Source organism: Pundamilia nyererei, unplaced genomic scaffold (genome assembly GCF_000239375.1).
Source record: "Pundamilia nyererei isolate P.nyererei 1_Seehausen unplaced genomic scaffold, PunNye1.0 scaffold00015, whole genome shotgun sequence".
NCBI classification, from domain to species: Eukaryota; Metazoa; Chordata; class Actinopteri; order Cichliformes; family Cichlidae; genus Pundamilia; species Pundamilia nyererei.
In genome coordinates this window covers 235045-251648 of record NW_005187416.1, presented here as the reverse complement: position 1 = coordinate 251648, position 16604 = coordinate 235045, and the positions used below count along the sequence as shown (strand labels likewise).

Sequence of the window (16604 nt, the reverse complement as noted above, 5' to 3'; positions counted from 1 at the left end):
ATCTTTGGCCAAAGTCTCCACCCAACCCTACCCCCAAGTCCACTATTCTCTCATTTTCTCTGATGCCCATTTCACCTCTTGTGCATGTACACCATTGTTAGTTTCTTCTTTCAATAATAGAACTTTATTTTTACATATTCAGTCCAACCCTGAATGTTGTGATTGATCTGATATAGCCTAAAGGAAGAAGTATTGTGCTTATGGAGGATCACTGAGTTAGCCAGACCTTAGATGGATTACAAGCTAAAGAAGGAGGAGTGAGGTAGAAAAAGGTGAGAAGTGACTAAAACCTGGATTGTCAGTCAAAGCTATTATCGTACCTGAAATGTCCTGAAGGGATTCTAAAAGCAATAATAGGCATTCATTGGCCTATTCAGTGGCCTTTTCAATGATAAACGCAGAGAGGACAAGAAGACAGAATTGAAAAAAGAGCAAGCAAGTTTAGATGTAAGTTTAGATGTAGATGTAGGAAATAGATAGATAGATAGATAAATAGATGTTCTGAGCTAAGAAGTGGCTAATTTCCAAAGGGTGATCCTCAAGGTGGCATGAATATGCTCGGAAAAATTAAAAAGCAAAAGGTTGCAAAAACGCTGCCCTGTGTTTGGGGGGGAATAAGTTGGTCAGCAGCACATTTGGAGTTATCCTCCAAGGAGCATGAATATAACTGACATCACATGTAGGGCTGGAAGATTAGTACCTCGGGCTTTCAGTCATGAGTGCTCACCACGGAGTTAATGAAAACTCTACACTCCTGTAGACAAGCCTGATTCCTTTCATGTACAAGAAAAAATGAGAAATAGAGACAGTCCGAAAGTCAGAAGGGAAAGGTTTGTCAATATTTATTTTTTCTCCACTACTTGCAACAAAGTGAGAATTTTTTTCCCTCGTTTCGCTCTTCAGCATCACTTTCTTCTGCTACAAACCGAAATCTCCTCTCTTTACCTGCTTTCCAGCAACTCTTTTCTATCCTTCCTCCTATCATCATTCTCCAGCAATATACTCCCTCCCTTCATCCCGGTTCTTTAGCGTGTAGAGCAGCAGAGACAGTGATTGATCTGGTGTGGAGGCTGTCGTGGGCCCGCCTCCTCCTCCAGTGGTTATGAACATGAGGCGGGCTGCTCTTCATAGATTTTTAAATTAGTGTCAGCTTTGCCCCAAAGATGTGTTATTGACTGATGAAATAGAAACTGAGCTCCAAACACTCAGTCCTTCCCCAGAGTTTTCCCCAGCCTGGTAATTGAAAAAGTGTGAAGGGAGTGTGTTCAAAGGAGCGTGCAGTTGGGTGTGTGTGTGCGTGTTTGTGTGTGTGTGCGTGTGTTCTGCTGTGTTTGTGGGCTCTTTATCTCTGCTGGAGAAAAATGCACAGTGCTCGCTGGAGTCAAGATTCGATTGAAGTATTGCATAGGAGATCTTTATCTTTCTACACACCCACCCTAAAACATGAATGCTGCATGCAACTTTAATCCTATAAATACAGTATTTTTTACATGCACTTGTGAAAAAGTTTTTTGTTTTCCTGGGTTCTTTTCTTTTTCTTCATTCAAATTTGATGTGCTAAAGTTCTCGACATCATACCTGTGTTGTTATCCTGTATTTTAATCACTGTAAGGATACACAGCCGTGTGTGATTGGTTTGACTTTGGCTGTCACTCTGGATCTACATTGAAGTGCTACTGAATAGCTCCGTAGTGACAGTGCTTTATTCTTCCTGAAATAACCACTGCACAACTTGGATCTAAGTTTTTTTTTTAACACAAGCACCTATAAGGTCATATTCATCCCTTTTAATTGCAAAAGAATGGATACACAAAAAGACATGCGACAAGTCAAGAAACGTGAGGTCGGATGACTTTTAATAAATAATGTTTGCCTCGAATTAACTTGCGGTGTTTTTTGCTCCGCAGGCTCGGACATGGCCATCTTTTGCCTGCTTTGTGGGAAGCGCTTCCAGACCCAGACAGCATTGCAGCAGCACATGGAAGTCCACGCCGGAGTTCGCAGCTACATTTGCAGCGAATGCAACCGGACTTTCCCCAGCCATACTGCACTCAAGCGTCACCTACGCTCACACACAGGTCAGTGAAAGCCGCCTGTGGTGATAAGGCGGCGATATCATTTCACCGAGGTGTTCCATGGGGCGTTATCTGTCTATTCATATCCAGCCTTTTCTCTTGGTCTGGAATATGCGAATGCTGTAACAAATTAAGTGCAGTAGTCCATAATACATTCTCTGTTTGATCTTGGGCAATCCTCATGTACCCACACCAGGTCGGAAAGGTAATCCCTTTGCTCTTTTTTTCTGTATCCTAGGGTCTGCTCTGATTTTAATTCAAAATACCTCCAAAAGTAGGATTCATCATAATTAGATGTCTGAACCACATCCTTCCTAATGCTAAGGAAGCACATCCAGAACTAGTCCCTGTAATTCCTAGCTGAGTAACAGTCACCTTCCAAAACTTTGAGTATATAGTAGATGAAACACGAAGACCTGACAACTGCAGCCATTTGTTTTGTTAAATCAGTGCACTTATACAGCTTAGCCTTTTGATTCATTTCCTTAGCGTATTTAACAAAAACAACTCAAATCCTTCAAATAAAATGGATGGCATTGCGCACTAACAAGTAGTTGATATCTTTAACTTCTAAGTAGTTTCCATGAATGACATGCTAACTCATGTGCACAGAGTCTGTATTTTTACTTTTTAAGGTTTCTTCAAGTCCAAAAGCTGCTGTGTGTTTACTTTAGGATGGGAGTTTTAACTTTCACTGTCCAGGACAACTGGGTGTGATAAGAGAGAGTAAAAGAAGTGATGCCACTGCCTTTGTTTCCTTTTCTTTAGGGCAACAAATACGATACATACATGAACTCTCATACAACTTACACATATTTAAGCTCGTCATACAACAAAGGACCTACATCACATATAGGATGCCTGAATGAAAAGGTACATAGACCCATATGAATGGTAGTGACAGTATCACTCCCTATCAGATATCCAGTTCTCTTATCAGTTAGCCAGGAGCGGAGCACGTGTATGTAGATAAAGGACTTTCAGGTGGAAGCCTTAGTAATCACCAAAGTATTGACTATTGGAGAAATGATTAGTAGGAATTAATAATGGCAGAATACATTTTCCACCCAGCTCATACTGATGCCAGATTTCCGTTTTATTTATCGTGCATGCCCACACCTACTAGACCACAGACGTGCAGTCGCTGTGGTTCCATAAAATCTACATTTATTATTATTCCAGCTGATGCTCTACTTAAACGGTACATATTCTTAATTTTTGTGTGTGCTTAATGGAGGCTAGTATAATGTCCAGCAGTGTCCCATAATTCAGGTCATCTGAGTTCATTTTTAGCATAAAATAAAATATAGTTCATTCTCAAACAACACGTAGGGATAGGGTGGCTGGTACAGCACAGCCAGCGTAGGGTTGCCATCGACAAATATAGGTATACAAATAAAGAATTCATGTTTTGTTTGTAGCAAATTTGAGTGGATTATGTTACCACTTTCCTGTTACGCTGCTGTTTTTGCTCATCTGAATAAACAGTATTAATTCAGGTCAACACAAAATGAATTCTGCAGCAGTCACAAAAAGCGTATTTACAGCAACTATTTTTTTTCTTGTTGTTGCTGTTGTTGGGTTTTTTTGTTTGTTTGTTTGTTTTTTTCCCCCCTTTTTGTCAACTTGTAATACTCACAGTGTTGGCTCTCTACTGAGATGAGGCCAGGATACTAATACATTTTTGCGAGGGAGCAGAGGTAGCCTGACGGATGCGGCTATTCAGAGTAAAGAGAAAAAAGCCGTAGCCATGACAGAATATGAACACATGGAAATGAATCCCATTTCACTGGCAAGGGGATGGACGCTTTTTTCCTTCCCCCTCTCTCTCTGTCTCTTAGCCAGCCGCCTGTCTGCGACCTTAAATAACAGTCTCACTGTCAGAGCCGATTTAGCTCACCGGCTCACGGATAAATATTTGAAACGAAAGGCAGTGAGATGAGAGCAGTCGGCCCTATTTACAAGTCAGGCGAATACACCATTAGTGTGTGATGGTGGCAGAAGCCGGGGGGGGGTTTGGGTTGGGGGGGGGGGGAGGGGGGGGAGGCGGACGTGGCTGCTTGAGCCGCCTGTACAGTAGCGGTGCACACATCTGTTCTATCTACCAGACATTGGAGGGGACACATGCAGCGTCTCTGATCCACCTGCCCACCCGGGCGACGCAAATGTCACCTCAGCTCGTCAGTGGAGCTGCAGATGAGACTTTGCAGCCTCCTGCCACTTTGAACCTCATCCCACTGTGGGCGTGTGTTAAATCACAATGAGCCAGCCGTGAAAGCAATCGTTTAAATATGATGCAGAGCCTTTTGTCAGGGGATTATAAAGTCAGCAACTCGCACAGCCATCATAGGCGCCAGAAATAGGCCTAATTTACCCTCCAAAAAAAAAAAAAGTAGAGGCATGGTGTTCCTCTGCATTTACACTTTGATGTTAATAATCTCATTCACACTTTGCTTGGTAACGAGGCAAAAATAGTGCTTAAAAACAGACAGCTAGACAGCGTATCCACCTTAGAGAATCAGCCTTATAACTTTACCTTCATGTGATGCAGAGACACGTGCACTCTCACCTAGCAAAGTTCAAGTTCGGATTTTTGTCTAATTCTTTTCTTTATATTTTGTTATTTGTTCCTTAATGTATCAATGTTGTGTTTTCAAGTTTTATCGGATGCATCAAACATGCAGAACCCATAAAAGGGTTGGTTGGGTTAAGATGTGGAAGCGATTCAATTAATAACGCCCTAATTAACTTATTTTCACTTGTATCAAACGTTAGATCTACACCTTAACTAAAGTGCCATCCTCGCTTGTTTTGTGCATGTATTTTCTAGGAGAATATTCCATTCAAAAAGAAATATAGATTAAGTGAGCATGCAAAGGGGTGTATCTGTAAAGATAAATTAGACGTTAAGCCTGTCTGAATGTAGCCCTAGAGGCAAAGCTGCAGTAATGTAAGTCTGTAAATGTAAATAAATTATGTCCGTCTGTATGTTCTTATCAGCTAGGATCTTTTCTCGTCTGGATTCTGTAAGACAGCTCAGCTCAAGACATTTGAGTGATTAAAAGCAAATTGCATAAAGAAAGCTGCCATGTATTGGAAAGGAAATCTTTAAACCAACCAAAGTTTCTGCAGTAATGTGCATTTGTTTTATTTATTTACTTCTAGTTAAGTTTATGCAAGCGCCAAAAAGCAGATAAAATGGGAACCATTGGCTCTTCCTTCTATAGTTTTAGTTCTGGTCCTAAAAACATCAAAACCGTTGTCATATTAATGCTGATTAATGGCATACGCTATCAAAGACAGTTTATCCATATCGCAAAAGCTAACAGTGCTTAGTAATTGCTAACTAATTACTTTGATAAATGGAAGTAGTGACTAAGAGATGTTTCCATTTGGTGTCATATTTTGTCTGGATTAATAAAGACTCATCACTGAACACATTTGAATTTAAGATCTGAGATATGTGTAAATTACTTTTTGAATGAAGGTTCAGCTCTATAGGTTTTCTCTCGATTTGATTCCTTAAAAAACTGTGCTTTAAAATAAAAATGTAAACTCCAAAATTTAAATCTAAAAAAGCATATATTATAATAATTGTGACATCATTGTATATTTTCATGTAAGTATTATATTATATTATATTACACTTGCATTATATATTAAAGCAGCACAACAGTGTCCCTGTTGACAAAACCTGCTTTGCAAAGGGAGGAGAAAAACCTTTCACATGCCGCCATTTTTTTCTCTTTGTTTTTCTAATTTTGGGAAAAGCAGTTAGTTATATGCCAAGTTAAATCACAAAATTAATTCATTCTTCTTGTCTGTTCTCTTATTCTGATTTAGTGATGGTTGATCTGTTTTTGTTGTTTTCGGAGGGTGTGCTGTTCTTACAGATTTAGCCTTCCGCTTCATTCAGACCTGGAAAAATTGTATTTCCTCTCATCTGGACTTAAGGCAGACACTGAAACATGGAAAGTAATTGAAAACAAAACACTGCAGGAGAAACGCTGATCCATATTATATTACCGTAATAATGGCTTTTCAGTGGCAGACTTTGGCGTTTAGGTGTGACAGTTGTGTGGTAAATGAGGTTTGGATGAGGTGTCTTTGTTCCAGTGCGCGCAGTTGTTTCCAGCACACAAATGTATCATGGATGCACTGGTTCCTGGCAGGTATTTTCCCAGAAGCACGGCTCAGTTTTGACAAAAAATCCCCAGTAAATACCAAAACCTCAATTCCTGGTATTCAACCTTAATTTTTATGGACAGACAATGGCAGCTCATCTTCCATACAAAGCATTCTAGGTATTACTTGGTTATTGGTTGACTCACTATTCGGTTGTATCAGCTGACAGCAGAAAGCAGCAAAAGCACTTTTATGGACATTCATTACGCGTGCTTCATTTTACCTGTCTGCAGCTTTATCTTTTGAACGCAGCCTTGCTGGTGCGGGCTTTGACACTGGATCACCGTTTAGGACGAGGAAGCAGGAAAAAAAAAACCAACCTGATTTAATGGTGTTTATTTCAGCATCTTAATCTTGCCATCTCTCTTTCGCCTCCATCACTGTGTTTTCATTTTCTTCCATCCACCTGCGGTTTCATTACCTCCCCTTAACATCCTATTGCACATTCTTACTGCGATGTTGCCTATCTGTTTAATTTATTTTTGTCTTTATTTCGCGCATGTAGTACAGTATAGGTTCGAGCACTCACGCACAAATGCACAATGTTGGCTCATAAAAAGTGGCAGTCATAGCAGCTGTGTTATTTTTCTTCCCCGGCACCACATGCACACAGACATACACACTCTCTCTTTACAGACCAGACCTTCATTAATATTCTGTTGTTGTGCACTGTCTGTGTGTAAGTGTCTGTTTTTTTTCCCTTTTTTTTTTTTTTAACTCTGGGCCAATTTGCTGTCTGCTGTGGCGGGGTGTTTTGTGTTCGCAGCTGTATTTGATAGTGCTACAGCCAGAAAGAGAGAGAGAGCGAGAGAGGGCTGAATTGAATTTAGAGAGAGAGAGAATGAGGCAGTTCTGGTCCTGGCAGTGATGGAGCCTGGTGATTTACAGCCTCTTACCGTATATAATGAACACGCACCGTGTGCCCATGGGCACAGGAACCCTCAGCAGTCCTTTGGGGTGTCAAAGGAGGTGATGAGGAGGGGTCAGGAGACGCAGGTGGTGATGCTCGGGGGCACCCTTGGGTTCAGTCACCATGCTGTGGTTCCACCTCACTTTGCCGGGTCCTCATCTGTCGCGTCCCTGCCATGTGGTCACACCACAGAGGGATGGAGAAATGGAGAGAAAATAAAGAGGAAAGCAAGAATGGAAGGATGGAGAGATGGGGGAAGTAATAGTAGCAGATTTGGGATGGACGGAGGACGTGTTCCTATTATTCTCCGCCTCCCATGAGAATATATCCTGACAAAATGAAGCCTTGTCTGCTCCTTTACATTCTCACAATGTGATTACAGAATTGTGTCCGACTTATATAAAACTCTGCAGTGCAACTTTGCACTTTGGCGTCCCCGAGTGGCAATGGGAGATAACATGCGTGATGAGCATCCAGCAACAGGGTGCTTGAGTGAGACCGAACCCCCTCTGTATGTTATACCACGGTTATTTTTTAGCTTCTGCTGATACCAGAAGCTCCTTAATTAGATTTACACTGGGTCTCTAAGCCTGAATATTATATATTTGTTGTCTATTCATTATATATAGCTAAAGCAGTTGTAGCCAGCACAGACTAACAGAGGCACCCTTACTTTAGCGCAGTAACTGTAGCATTGATTTGTGTGTTTGGGTATAGGAAAACGATTTTTTTTGTTTTGCATTGTTGTCAAATATGATTTTGAGGTTGTTTTCTTCTTGCTTTTTGTTTATTGCTGTTATTTCTTGTAAGATTTGCATAAATGTCTACAGTAACTTGAGATAAAGTCAGTGTAAATGGGTTAAATTGAAGTGATTTATAAACCAAATCTAAGCTTCAGATCATTTACAAAGCTATAAGAGAGATCATGGACACTCTCCAAAACTCTTTATTGTGTTTTCCAATTTAATTTAAATAGCACTAACTCACCATCACAAACATACAGAATACATATTGTGCAGAAATCCTTTATTATATTATCAAATGAATCAAGTTCTTTCCTACTAATGGAAGATTTTTGATGTTTGCCAACAGCAGACGTTAGCACAGAAACATGCATCTAAACGTAAATAGCCCTCCACAGACATTCTTCAAGTATTAGCATCCCACTTGCTGGTTTGATCGGAGGCCTTAATTAAAGGCAGGTGAATCTGAGCTCAATTATTATTCTTGCAGCGTCGTGCAAGCCCACCGAGCTCTGTGATGGATTGTGATCTCTGCTGTGGTTGAAACGCTAGAAAGAGCACAATGTCTTACAGCGGGAGCCACTGATAACTTCATGCAGACAAATAAAGACTGTCACTTTTATTGATTTTTGCCCAGCCCCCACCACTGCCACCATATACACCCACATCCCCTGCTCCATCCCTGTCTCAGTTTTATCCCTCCCCCTTTACCCCCTCCAATCCCCAGCATTCCCTTTAATGGGAATGCATCCAGCATCAGAAGGCTTTGAAAACATTTCCCTCCCCAAAAGTATAACATAGCCGACACGTGATCAACATTTAAAGAGTATCCAGTTTACATTCCTTTCCCATCCTTTCTTTGTCTCTCCTTCTAAATAAACCAGTTACATGTGTGCATACTCTATGTGCATACATAAAATCTCAAATAAAATATGCAGGATGGAAGTGAAATAGTCTCTTAACAGCGGGGCAGTGGTAGCAGCACATAACGAGAAATGCAATTTATTCTCTGGCACGTTGCTACTTGGACAGGCAGATAATGAAAGGCATAGGTCACTGATGGTGACTTAAACCTGCAGCGGTAGAGTGAAATACATTAATAAATATCCACAACATTACTTGGATGGAGAGTGTAACACTGGGGGGAAGCAAATGACGCAAGAAGCAGCCCCTCATCAAACACGGAAATACAATTAGTCTTTGGACTGCTGGTGAGAGGCTCCTGCAAATCATAATATCCCTGATCACTGACATCTGAATATGCATTACAGCAGCCCTGTGGGGACCTGTGCAGTGGCAGCATGAGGGGGAGAATGTTATCATTTTCATTTCTGAAAGCATGCATGCTATACAACCGCCAGCAGTCTGATGCCTACAATAACTGCGATGTCTCAGGAAGGAAATATGATGCTATCTAAGGAAAAATTAAGGAAGGGTGGAGACGGGGCGTAAGGAGGCTAATATAAGCCAGTCAACATGCTGCCAGTGAATGTCAAGACATGGTACATTTATCTTCATTTACATTTTTAGGCATTGTCATTTAACCGTGATGATGACACACTGTCTAAAATACAAATATTGTGTTTTAGGACCGGCTACATGGCAGTGATCGAGGATGCAGAGTAATTTGGACTCTACGACTAGACCAGTTAAAGACAAATGCCTGAATTTGGGTCTGCTTAAACACATATATATCCAAGGATAATAGATTCTGTGATGACAAACTCACTTCTTTATCCTAGGTTTGCACATTAGTTAGGTGATCCATTAGTGCATTGTGACACTGGGTCTGCATGGTCAATAATACATCTCGAGGCTGGTGAGCAGCCATGACAGGCTACAATTATTTAAGGGTTTGGACAAAGCAAAACAACAGCGCAGGTGATTTGTAGACAAAGACAAAAGATGGGTTATACTTGTCTGCTGTTATTAAAGCCTTTATGTAGCTACGCATTGGAAGATACTGCATGCTGCTCTTGCATTGTGCACAACCCCGACAAAATAATCAGATAAAGTAAAACATTTTGCAATGCGGCTTCCTTCACAGTAGCTTTCTAATTTTTTTTTGAAGGTGGAAGCTATTTTCAGACATTTGACGTTCTTCTTTGTCACAATTACTAGAGTAACACTTGAATTGTACATGTAAATAAAGACAAAACCTAAGCTTCTTGGTGCTGTCATTTGCACTGAGTTGTCATTAACCCTTCAAGCTATCTTTTCACGAGCTCAACCAGTGCAGTCTTTAGCCTTTTTATGATACAATGTCATCAGCAGTTTGTGTGAATGTGTCCTATTTTTTCTTTCCACATTTTAGCCGGGGACCACCCATTTGAGTGTGAGTTCTGCGGGAGCTGCTTCCGAGATGAGAGCACGCTGAAGGGCCACAAGCGCATCCACACCGGAGAGAAGCCCTATGAATGTAACGGGTGTGGGAAGAAGTTCAGCCTCAAGCACCAGCTGGAAACCCACTACCGTGTGCACACAGGTACTGTGACCAAAATAAGTAAAGGCTTTAGCGATAATGGATAACAATCAAAGCATTCGGAACTATTTATTCTCACTTGATTCTGTTTTGTTTGCGGTAGAAAATGAAAATCTATCGTGTGCAACACAGTGTAGCATCACAACAACTTTAGCTTTTTGTTTCAGAGCAAAAAACTGTAGAACTTCCTGTTCAACATTTTTCATATATACTCAGTTAACAAATGTTTTGGTGTCTGTAGAGGCCCAGTGACCCCCAAACTTGGGCAGGACAAAAATGGATGCCAGATCATTTCAGATACAATATGTTAACAAATTAATTTTGCAGGTGATAGCAGCTATGTGAAAAAGGCCAGACTAGTGTTTTACACTTGCTTTTGAGTTTTTTACTGTACTAAGTTCTTCTCACCTCACTTGCAGAAAGAGCATAAACTGCAGTAATGAGACGTTCTAAAACATATGGTGCATGATGGGGGAGCCTGTTAAAGGACTCTCTTCTAGAAAATCCAAGTTGCAAGGCGCAGACCAAACCAGATGAATATCTTTGTTGCTGAGATACAGTAGATGAATGTCTCAGAAGACTTTGTATTGATCTTAGTATATTTAGAGCCCCATAAAGATGTTGACACAGTGATAAGCTAGGTGCCCTGGAGAATGAGTGCGTGCTACGTAGCAGAGTGAGCGAGGATACCACAAGTGCTCACCAGGATGGCACACAGCCAAAGGTTTATGCTTCCTCACCATCCCTTTTTCTCAAACACACACATAGCAGCACCCTCCCATCTCCCATTCAATAAACCAGCTGTTAAGCCACACTATCAAGGCAGCCTGTCCAATAATTGGCTTCCCCCCCCATCCACCCTTTCGCCTTTTGTGTTGGGGAGGGGGGCTTTGCGTTAAGCTGGAGAGCAACAGCAGATAACAAGAGCAAGTGACAAGCTCACAGTCAAAGGCCACCTCGCACAAAAGGGAGCTGCTTGATGAATCATCGACATTGGCAACCCAACCCCTCCCCGACCCGTCCTCTCCACACATTCCAAATGCCAATGGCGGATCAATACCCGGGCCCTATTTGCAATTCATTATTAGCTGGTTATTTGAAGCGACCCTGTTTACAGTCTGGTTATCAATATCAACATCATGCAGGTGTCCACACTGCTACAAAGAAGCGCGGGGCCTGCAACACTGTATTTATGCTTATTGGCTCAATGGAAGCGTAACCCGGGCCCTTTGGAGGTCAAGGTTAACCGGGGATTCAAAGGAGCAGACGGGCTGGGCAGCAGAGGCACAAAGTCGGACATTTCGCAGCACACATGCGCAAAGATCTAGCTGAAAGGTGACAGCGAGCGCTGGGCCAGATCACTTCCGACAGCTCATTTCAAATGCCATTGGTAAAGGTCAGCATTTACATGTCTAATTTGCGTCTGCCGGCTTGAGCGCTGGTGGATTATTCCGTGCCATCACTCAAATCATTAGCACATTTAGGCTGGCCGCTGTTGCTGAATTGAAATGTGCCTCTGGAATATAGCAGCCCCCACAGCAAGAAAGCAGTGTTGCACTATGATTTATGACACTTGCAGGAGTTCTCGGTGTCGTCAGCTGTATTTTCTTGTAATGTGCTGTAGATTAGTTGATTAGATCACATTCTATAAAAGTAAATACGCCTGGAATTTTTTTCTTCTTCTGATTGTACTGACTGGTTCTTATCACAGGTAAACAGGTGATATGATTTAGAGAGTCTCTTATAACTCTCGTATTCTCTAATTTGGGTCATTTTGAGCATATTTCTACCGCTACTCACTCTAATAAGTACTAAGAGCTGAATTTTGAATTTTACAGTTTTTACAAGTAATAACAAATAAAGTATATGTTAAATTATCCTCTGCATGTACTTTAAAACTGCTGGCATAATATTCCATGTATATTCGTTTTAATAGCAGAACATCTCCTTTTCTTTTTCTTCTGTTGCACAGCCTGATGTAACTAAAACCTTGATCCTTCCAAAATCTCTTTACACAGGGGTATTTTAATAAAATAATGACATGCAAACAGTTCTATCTCTTTAAAGTAAGAATAATTAGTAAACAAATCATCATGTGCGCTGCTGCTGTGAGGGGATACTTTGACTGGACCTGACGGCTATTCTATTTATTTCTCAGAGGTGAGAAAACTGCACTAATGTACTTGGAGCTTTTTATTCTCCTCTCGCTTCTGATTTGTATCAATTATGGAAGGCTGTTGAGAATGACTTTAAAGAGTTACCATTATCTTTTACTGGTGCATAGTGTCGTCTGGAAGACATTTGGGATTTCACCTCTGGGTTTTGACTTGTCACTTTTTAGATGCATCGTTCAATTATCATAATAGTGTCAATGTTTCTTGTGAGCCACACAGAGAAAAAAATCTCTTATTAAGTGGTGATGGGATTTTTTTTCTCTCCCACAACTTTTACTTCTTTGGTGCAAAAGACACCATGTTTAAACTGTCGGTAGATTTGGGTTGATTACATCTTGGGTCCAAAGACATAAAGATGGCAACACAAGGTCAAAACAGACCATGTAGTGAAACCTAACTGACAGGGATGAACCACCTTCACCTTAGCTCTTCTTTTGAGGCAATGTTTAACTTGAAAATCTGTAAGATTTTTCTGACATCCAGATATTCAAAATAACCTAGTATACCTTTGACTGCTGCGGCCTTGGTGATTGAAGACACAGAACAGTAGCTGAATCCTCAGAAGCAGCTCAGACAGTTGCTAACCTGTTGGTCCATTTGCTGTTTGTGTGTTTATCTGACTTATGTTAGAAAAATATATATATATATAACTCAAATGTAATTTAAAATCGTTGGCTGTAGAAATGCACACATTTTTTACTGCATTTTGAACAGCAAGGATTTTTCTCATTGCATTAAATAAAGTTAATAAGTTTTAAGGCAAAGAAGCAGAAGTCATGCACTTATCAGTAACATCTTACAGGCTAGTACAGCTTTTCCATCCCTCTAATGGATTTCAGTACTGAATTCCTTTATTTGCTGTTTAACGTCACACTTAGGCTAACACTGTTGTCTTCATCTTTAGGTGAGAAGCCATTCGAGTGCAAGCTGTGCCACCAGCGATCCAGGGACTACTCGGCCATGATCAAGCACCTGCGCACCCACAATGGCGCCTCGCCCTACCAATGCACCATCTGCCTGGAGTACTGCCCCAGCCTGTCAGCCATGCAGAAGCACATGAAAGGCCACAAGCCCGAAGACATCCCCCCAGACTGGCGTATAGAGAAGACCTACCTGTACCTCTGCTATGTCTGAGTCTAGGAAAGTGAATGAAGAGGGTAGGGGATGGGTTGAGAGGTAAGGGGAATGTAACAAAGCGGATAGGAGGCATGAGTGTTGACGATCGAGGAATGTCAACGAGAAGTGACTGGAAAGCAAGAGGGTTTGTTTTCTGTTTTTTGTTTTCATGCAAAGGCAAGCGATGAGGGCGGGGTGGGGGGAAAGGGTGGTGATGGTGGGGCAAACGTGCTAAGAAGAGGAAGTCTTGGACACGGAGATCAATTCTCCACCATTGTTCGGATTCACCGGGTCATTCACTACATCTGCAACTGTGTTATTGTTTCAGGTCATTTCATGCAGCGCCATAAAGTGAGCAAGCTGCAAGGAAGTGACTTCTTGGATGCTGCTGAGTTGAGAAAGCAGATTCTCAAGGGCTATCTGAACCTCTACATCTATGCTGTCGGGAGCCTTCACTGCGTTTTGAGGTCTTGTTTTGCTCAAAAAATGGAAAACTTTTTGGGGGGGTTTTGTTCTGCAGTGGTACTTTGTGCTTTCATGCTCAAAGTATCACTGCAAACCTACATCTTTCTGGTTACGAACTACATAAAAAAATATCTCAGAAGAAGACTGAGACATGTTTTTTAACATGCATGCATCCTGAAGAAACTAATACTGTGGAGTAAATGAACAGCTTTGGGGGGGACATACACGCAACCTTCTCCTTTTCCAGTAGAGGATGTATAGGTTTTGTCACCTTTTTTGTTTTATGCATGAGCAGTTTTCACAGAAATCTGCCCGTTATCCTGTCCATGTCTGAAAAACCTTCAGATCCCAATGGTGGCAGTGAGATAGCCCCTGAGAATCAGCAGCAGAGCCAGTAGGCTTATGCAGTAGATGAAAACAGTTGAACTGGACGAGTGGAAGCATTAATTTAATGCTGCAAACCAAGCACCCATTTGGTTGTGAGTGGGGAAAATGCTAGCGCTGCTCTTTGTCGGAAGTGTCGAAAGTGTTCTCAGTAGTCTTCCTCGTTCTGCATCTCTTTCAGATGAGGGCTGGAGAAGGTTGAGTCACAACTGGCCACTCACGGTTCTCCCCAGAGAGCCACAGGCTAACTTGTGTTACTTTTTCATCATATATATACATACATATATATATATTTTTATTTTTTATCTTTTTTGCTCTGCATCGTAGTTTATTACGGCTTAATTGCACAAGTAAAACAAACTACGACAACAGTCTCTGTTTGACGTCAGCAAGGTGTATACTTTTTTTTTTTCATCCGCTCATAACTCGCTACAATATTTCACATTAAACCCTGCCTATTCACTTATTGAGCAATAGATAACTGGACTGCTTGTATCCATGTACGTTTAACCAGATGACTATCATTTTTCTCACACTAACAAGAAAGTACATAAACTGACTGACACGCAAACACTTCAACTGCAAGAGATCTGTCAGTTCACCGGAGTGATTTGAAATCCAAGCAGCGGAAAGTGACTTGGGAAAAGGTTGCTGTCTGTGAGAGTCCTGTGACTTTACCTGCTAGTTGTAAATGTTGAGGATGCCTTAGCTGCACACCTTAATGTTTGTCATAGGTGGTGTGGCAGTTTGAAGACTGTTATATGGCATAGTGACATGAATGTGAACGCTTGTAAGCCCGGCTTCTACTACCATGTAAGCATACATACTGTAGCAGGTTAATGCTGCCTTTCAGTCAGTAATTCCCAGGTTATGATTAGTTTCCAGTGGGTCACACTGGAAGACTTTCTCCATCCAACATTAACAGCATGCATGCTTACGTTCCAGCAGGCAAGACTTGCTGGGCTACGCACCTTTTCATCCACGAGCCCCAGGTCATTGTGTGGAAGTGAGGTTTATTTTGGAATGTGCACCACTTGAGTACTGGCAGGTCCTGCGTTATGTTACAGATATTGTATTCAGATGATGCATATTCCCAAATGTAGTTGCACTGATTTGAATTACCACTGAGGCTTTTGGCAAAGATATAGCTAAAAGGATGTGTGTTGGATACCTGTTTACAACACAGCATAGGGAAAAGGGTGACAGCTGTAAAGCAGGCATGATATTTCATGCTAAGCTGTAAAACTGACCTTGGTTCTCTTGGGGGGGGGGGGAAAAACACATAACCTGAGAAACTCCTGCTCCAACATTTTCTCTGACTACAAGTCGGCAAAGTCTTTTCTTACACCTTTGAAATGCAGCATTAGACCTTTACGGTATACGCAGTCAGGTATTATGGTTGAACCTTGGGAGTTTTGATGAATATCACTGCACGTCACAGCGTTGTATCTGGTTGATCACATATCCAAGAAGGGGGAGATCACTGATTGGACGAGACACAGCCCAGCAGCTTAGGGGGCGACCAGTAAGATGACAGAATAAATCAACTCTTTCTCTGTGGTTTTTGTCCCTGCACTTCGTCTCTCTCTCTCTCGTCTTGTTTTGTTGTTGTGGGTTTTGTTTTTTTCTTATGATTTACCTTGAGTTTGATCTCAACACATTGTACTTGAATTACCTCGTTTTTGTGACCTCATGTTCCTTTTGTCTATTTTAATTTTCCCTTTTGTTTCATTCGTTTTGTTTTGTTGTTTTTTGGGGGAGTTTTTCTTTTGTTTTTATTTGTTAGTTAGCGTGTGTTGGAAAGGTGCATTGCGAACATGATTGAAGCAATGCGTACACGGAAAAAAAAAAAAGTGCCACGGCGAAGAGATTTGTTTGTTTTTTTCTTATGTTGCGTATTTCTTTGTGCATTACTCGTTACCAAACTTGGTATTATTAACCCTGCTTGTTAAAGAGCTGGAAGGTTTGGTCATTTGTTATAAAAGCTACCTCTAAGTTGTCGTGTTGGGGTTTTTTTTTTTCTTTTTCTTGTTTTTTTCTTGGTAAAAGCACATTTTTTGCATTTGTGTT

General features: G+C 41.3%; 1 protein-coding gene across 1 annotated transcript in view; it reads left to right on the top strand.

Moving 5' to 3' along the window:
• The window catches only part of zbtb16a (zinc finger and BTB domain containing 16a), a 135352-nt gene extending 119087 nt beyond the window's left edge, over positions 1-16265 (top strand). Inside the window, exons 5-7 of the mRNA XM_005725337.2 lie at positions 1908-2078; positions 10228-10398; positions 13474-16265. Coding sequence (XP_005725394.1) covers positions 1908-2078; positions 10228-10398; positions 13474-13703 — 572 coding nt within the window. The 3' untranslated portion in view covers positions 13704-16265. The remainder of the gene's footprint in view (positions 1-1907; positions 2079-10227; positions 10399-13473) is intronic.
• The last annotated feature ends 339 nt before the right edge of the window (positions 16266-16604 follow it).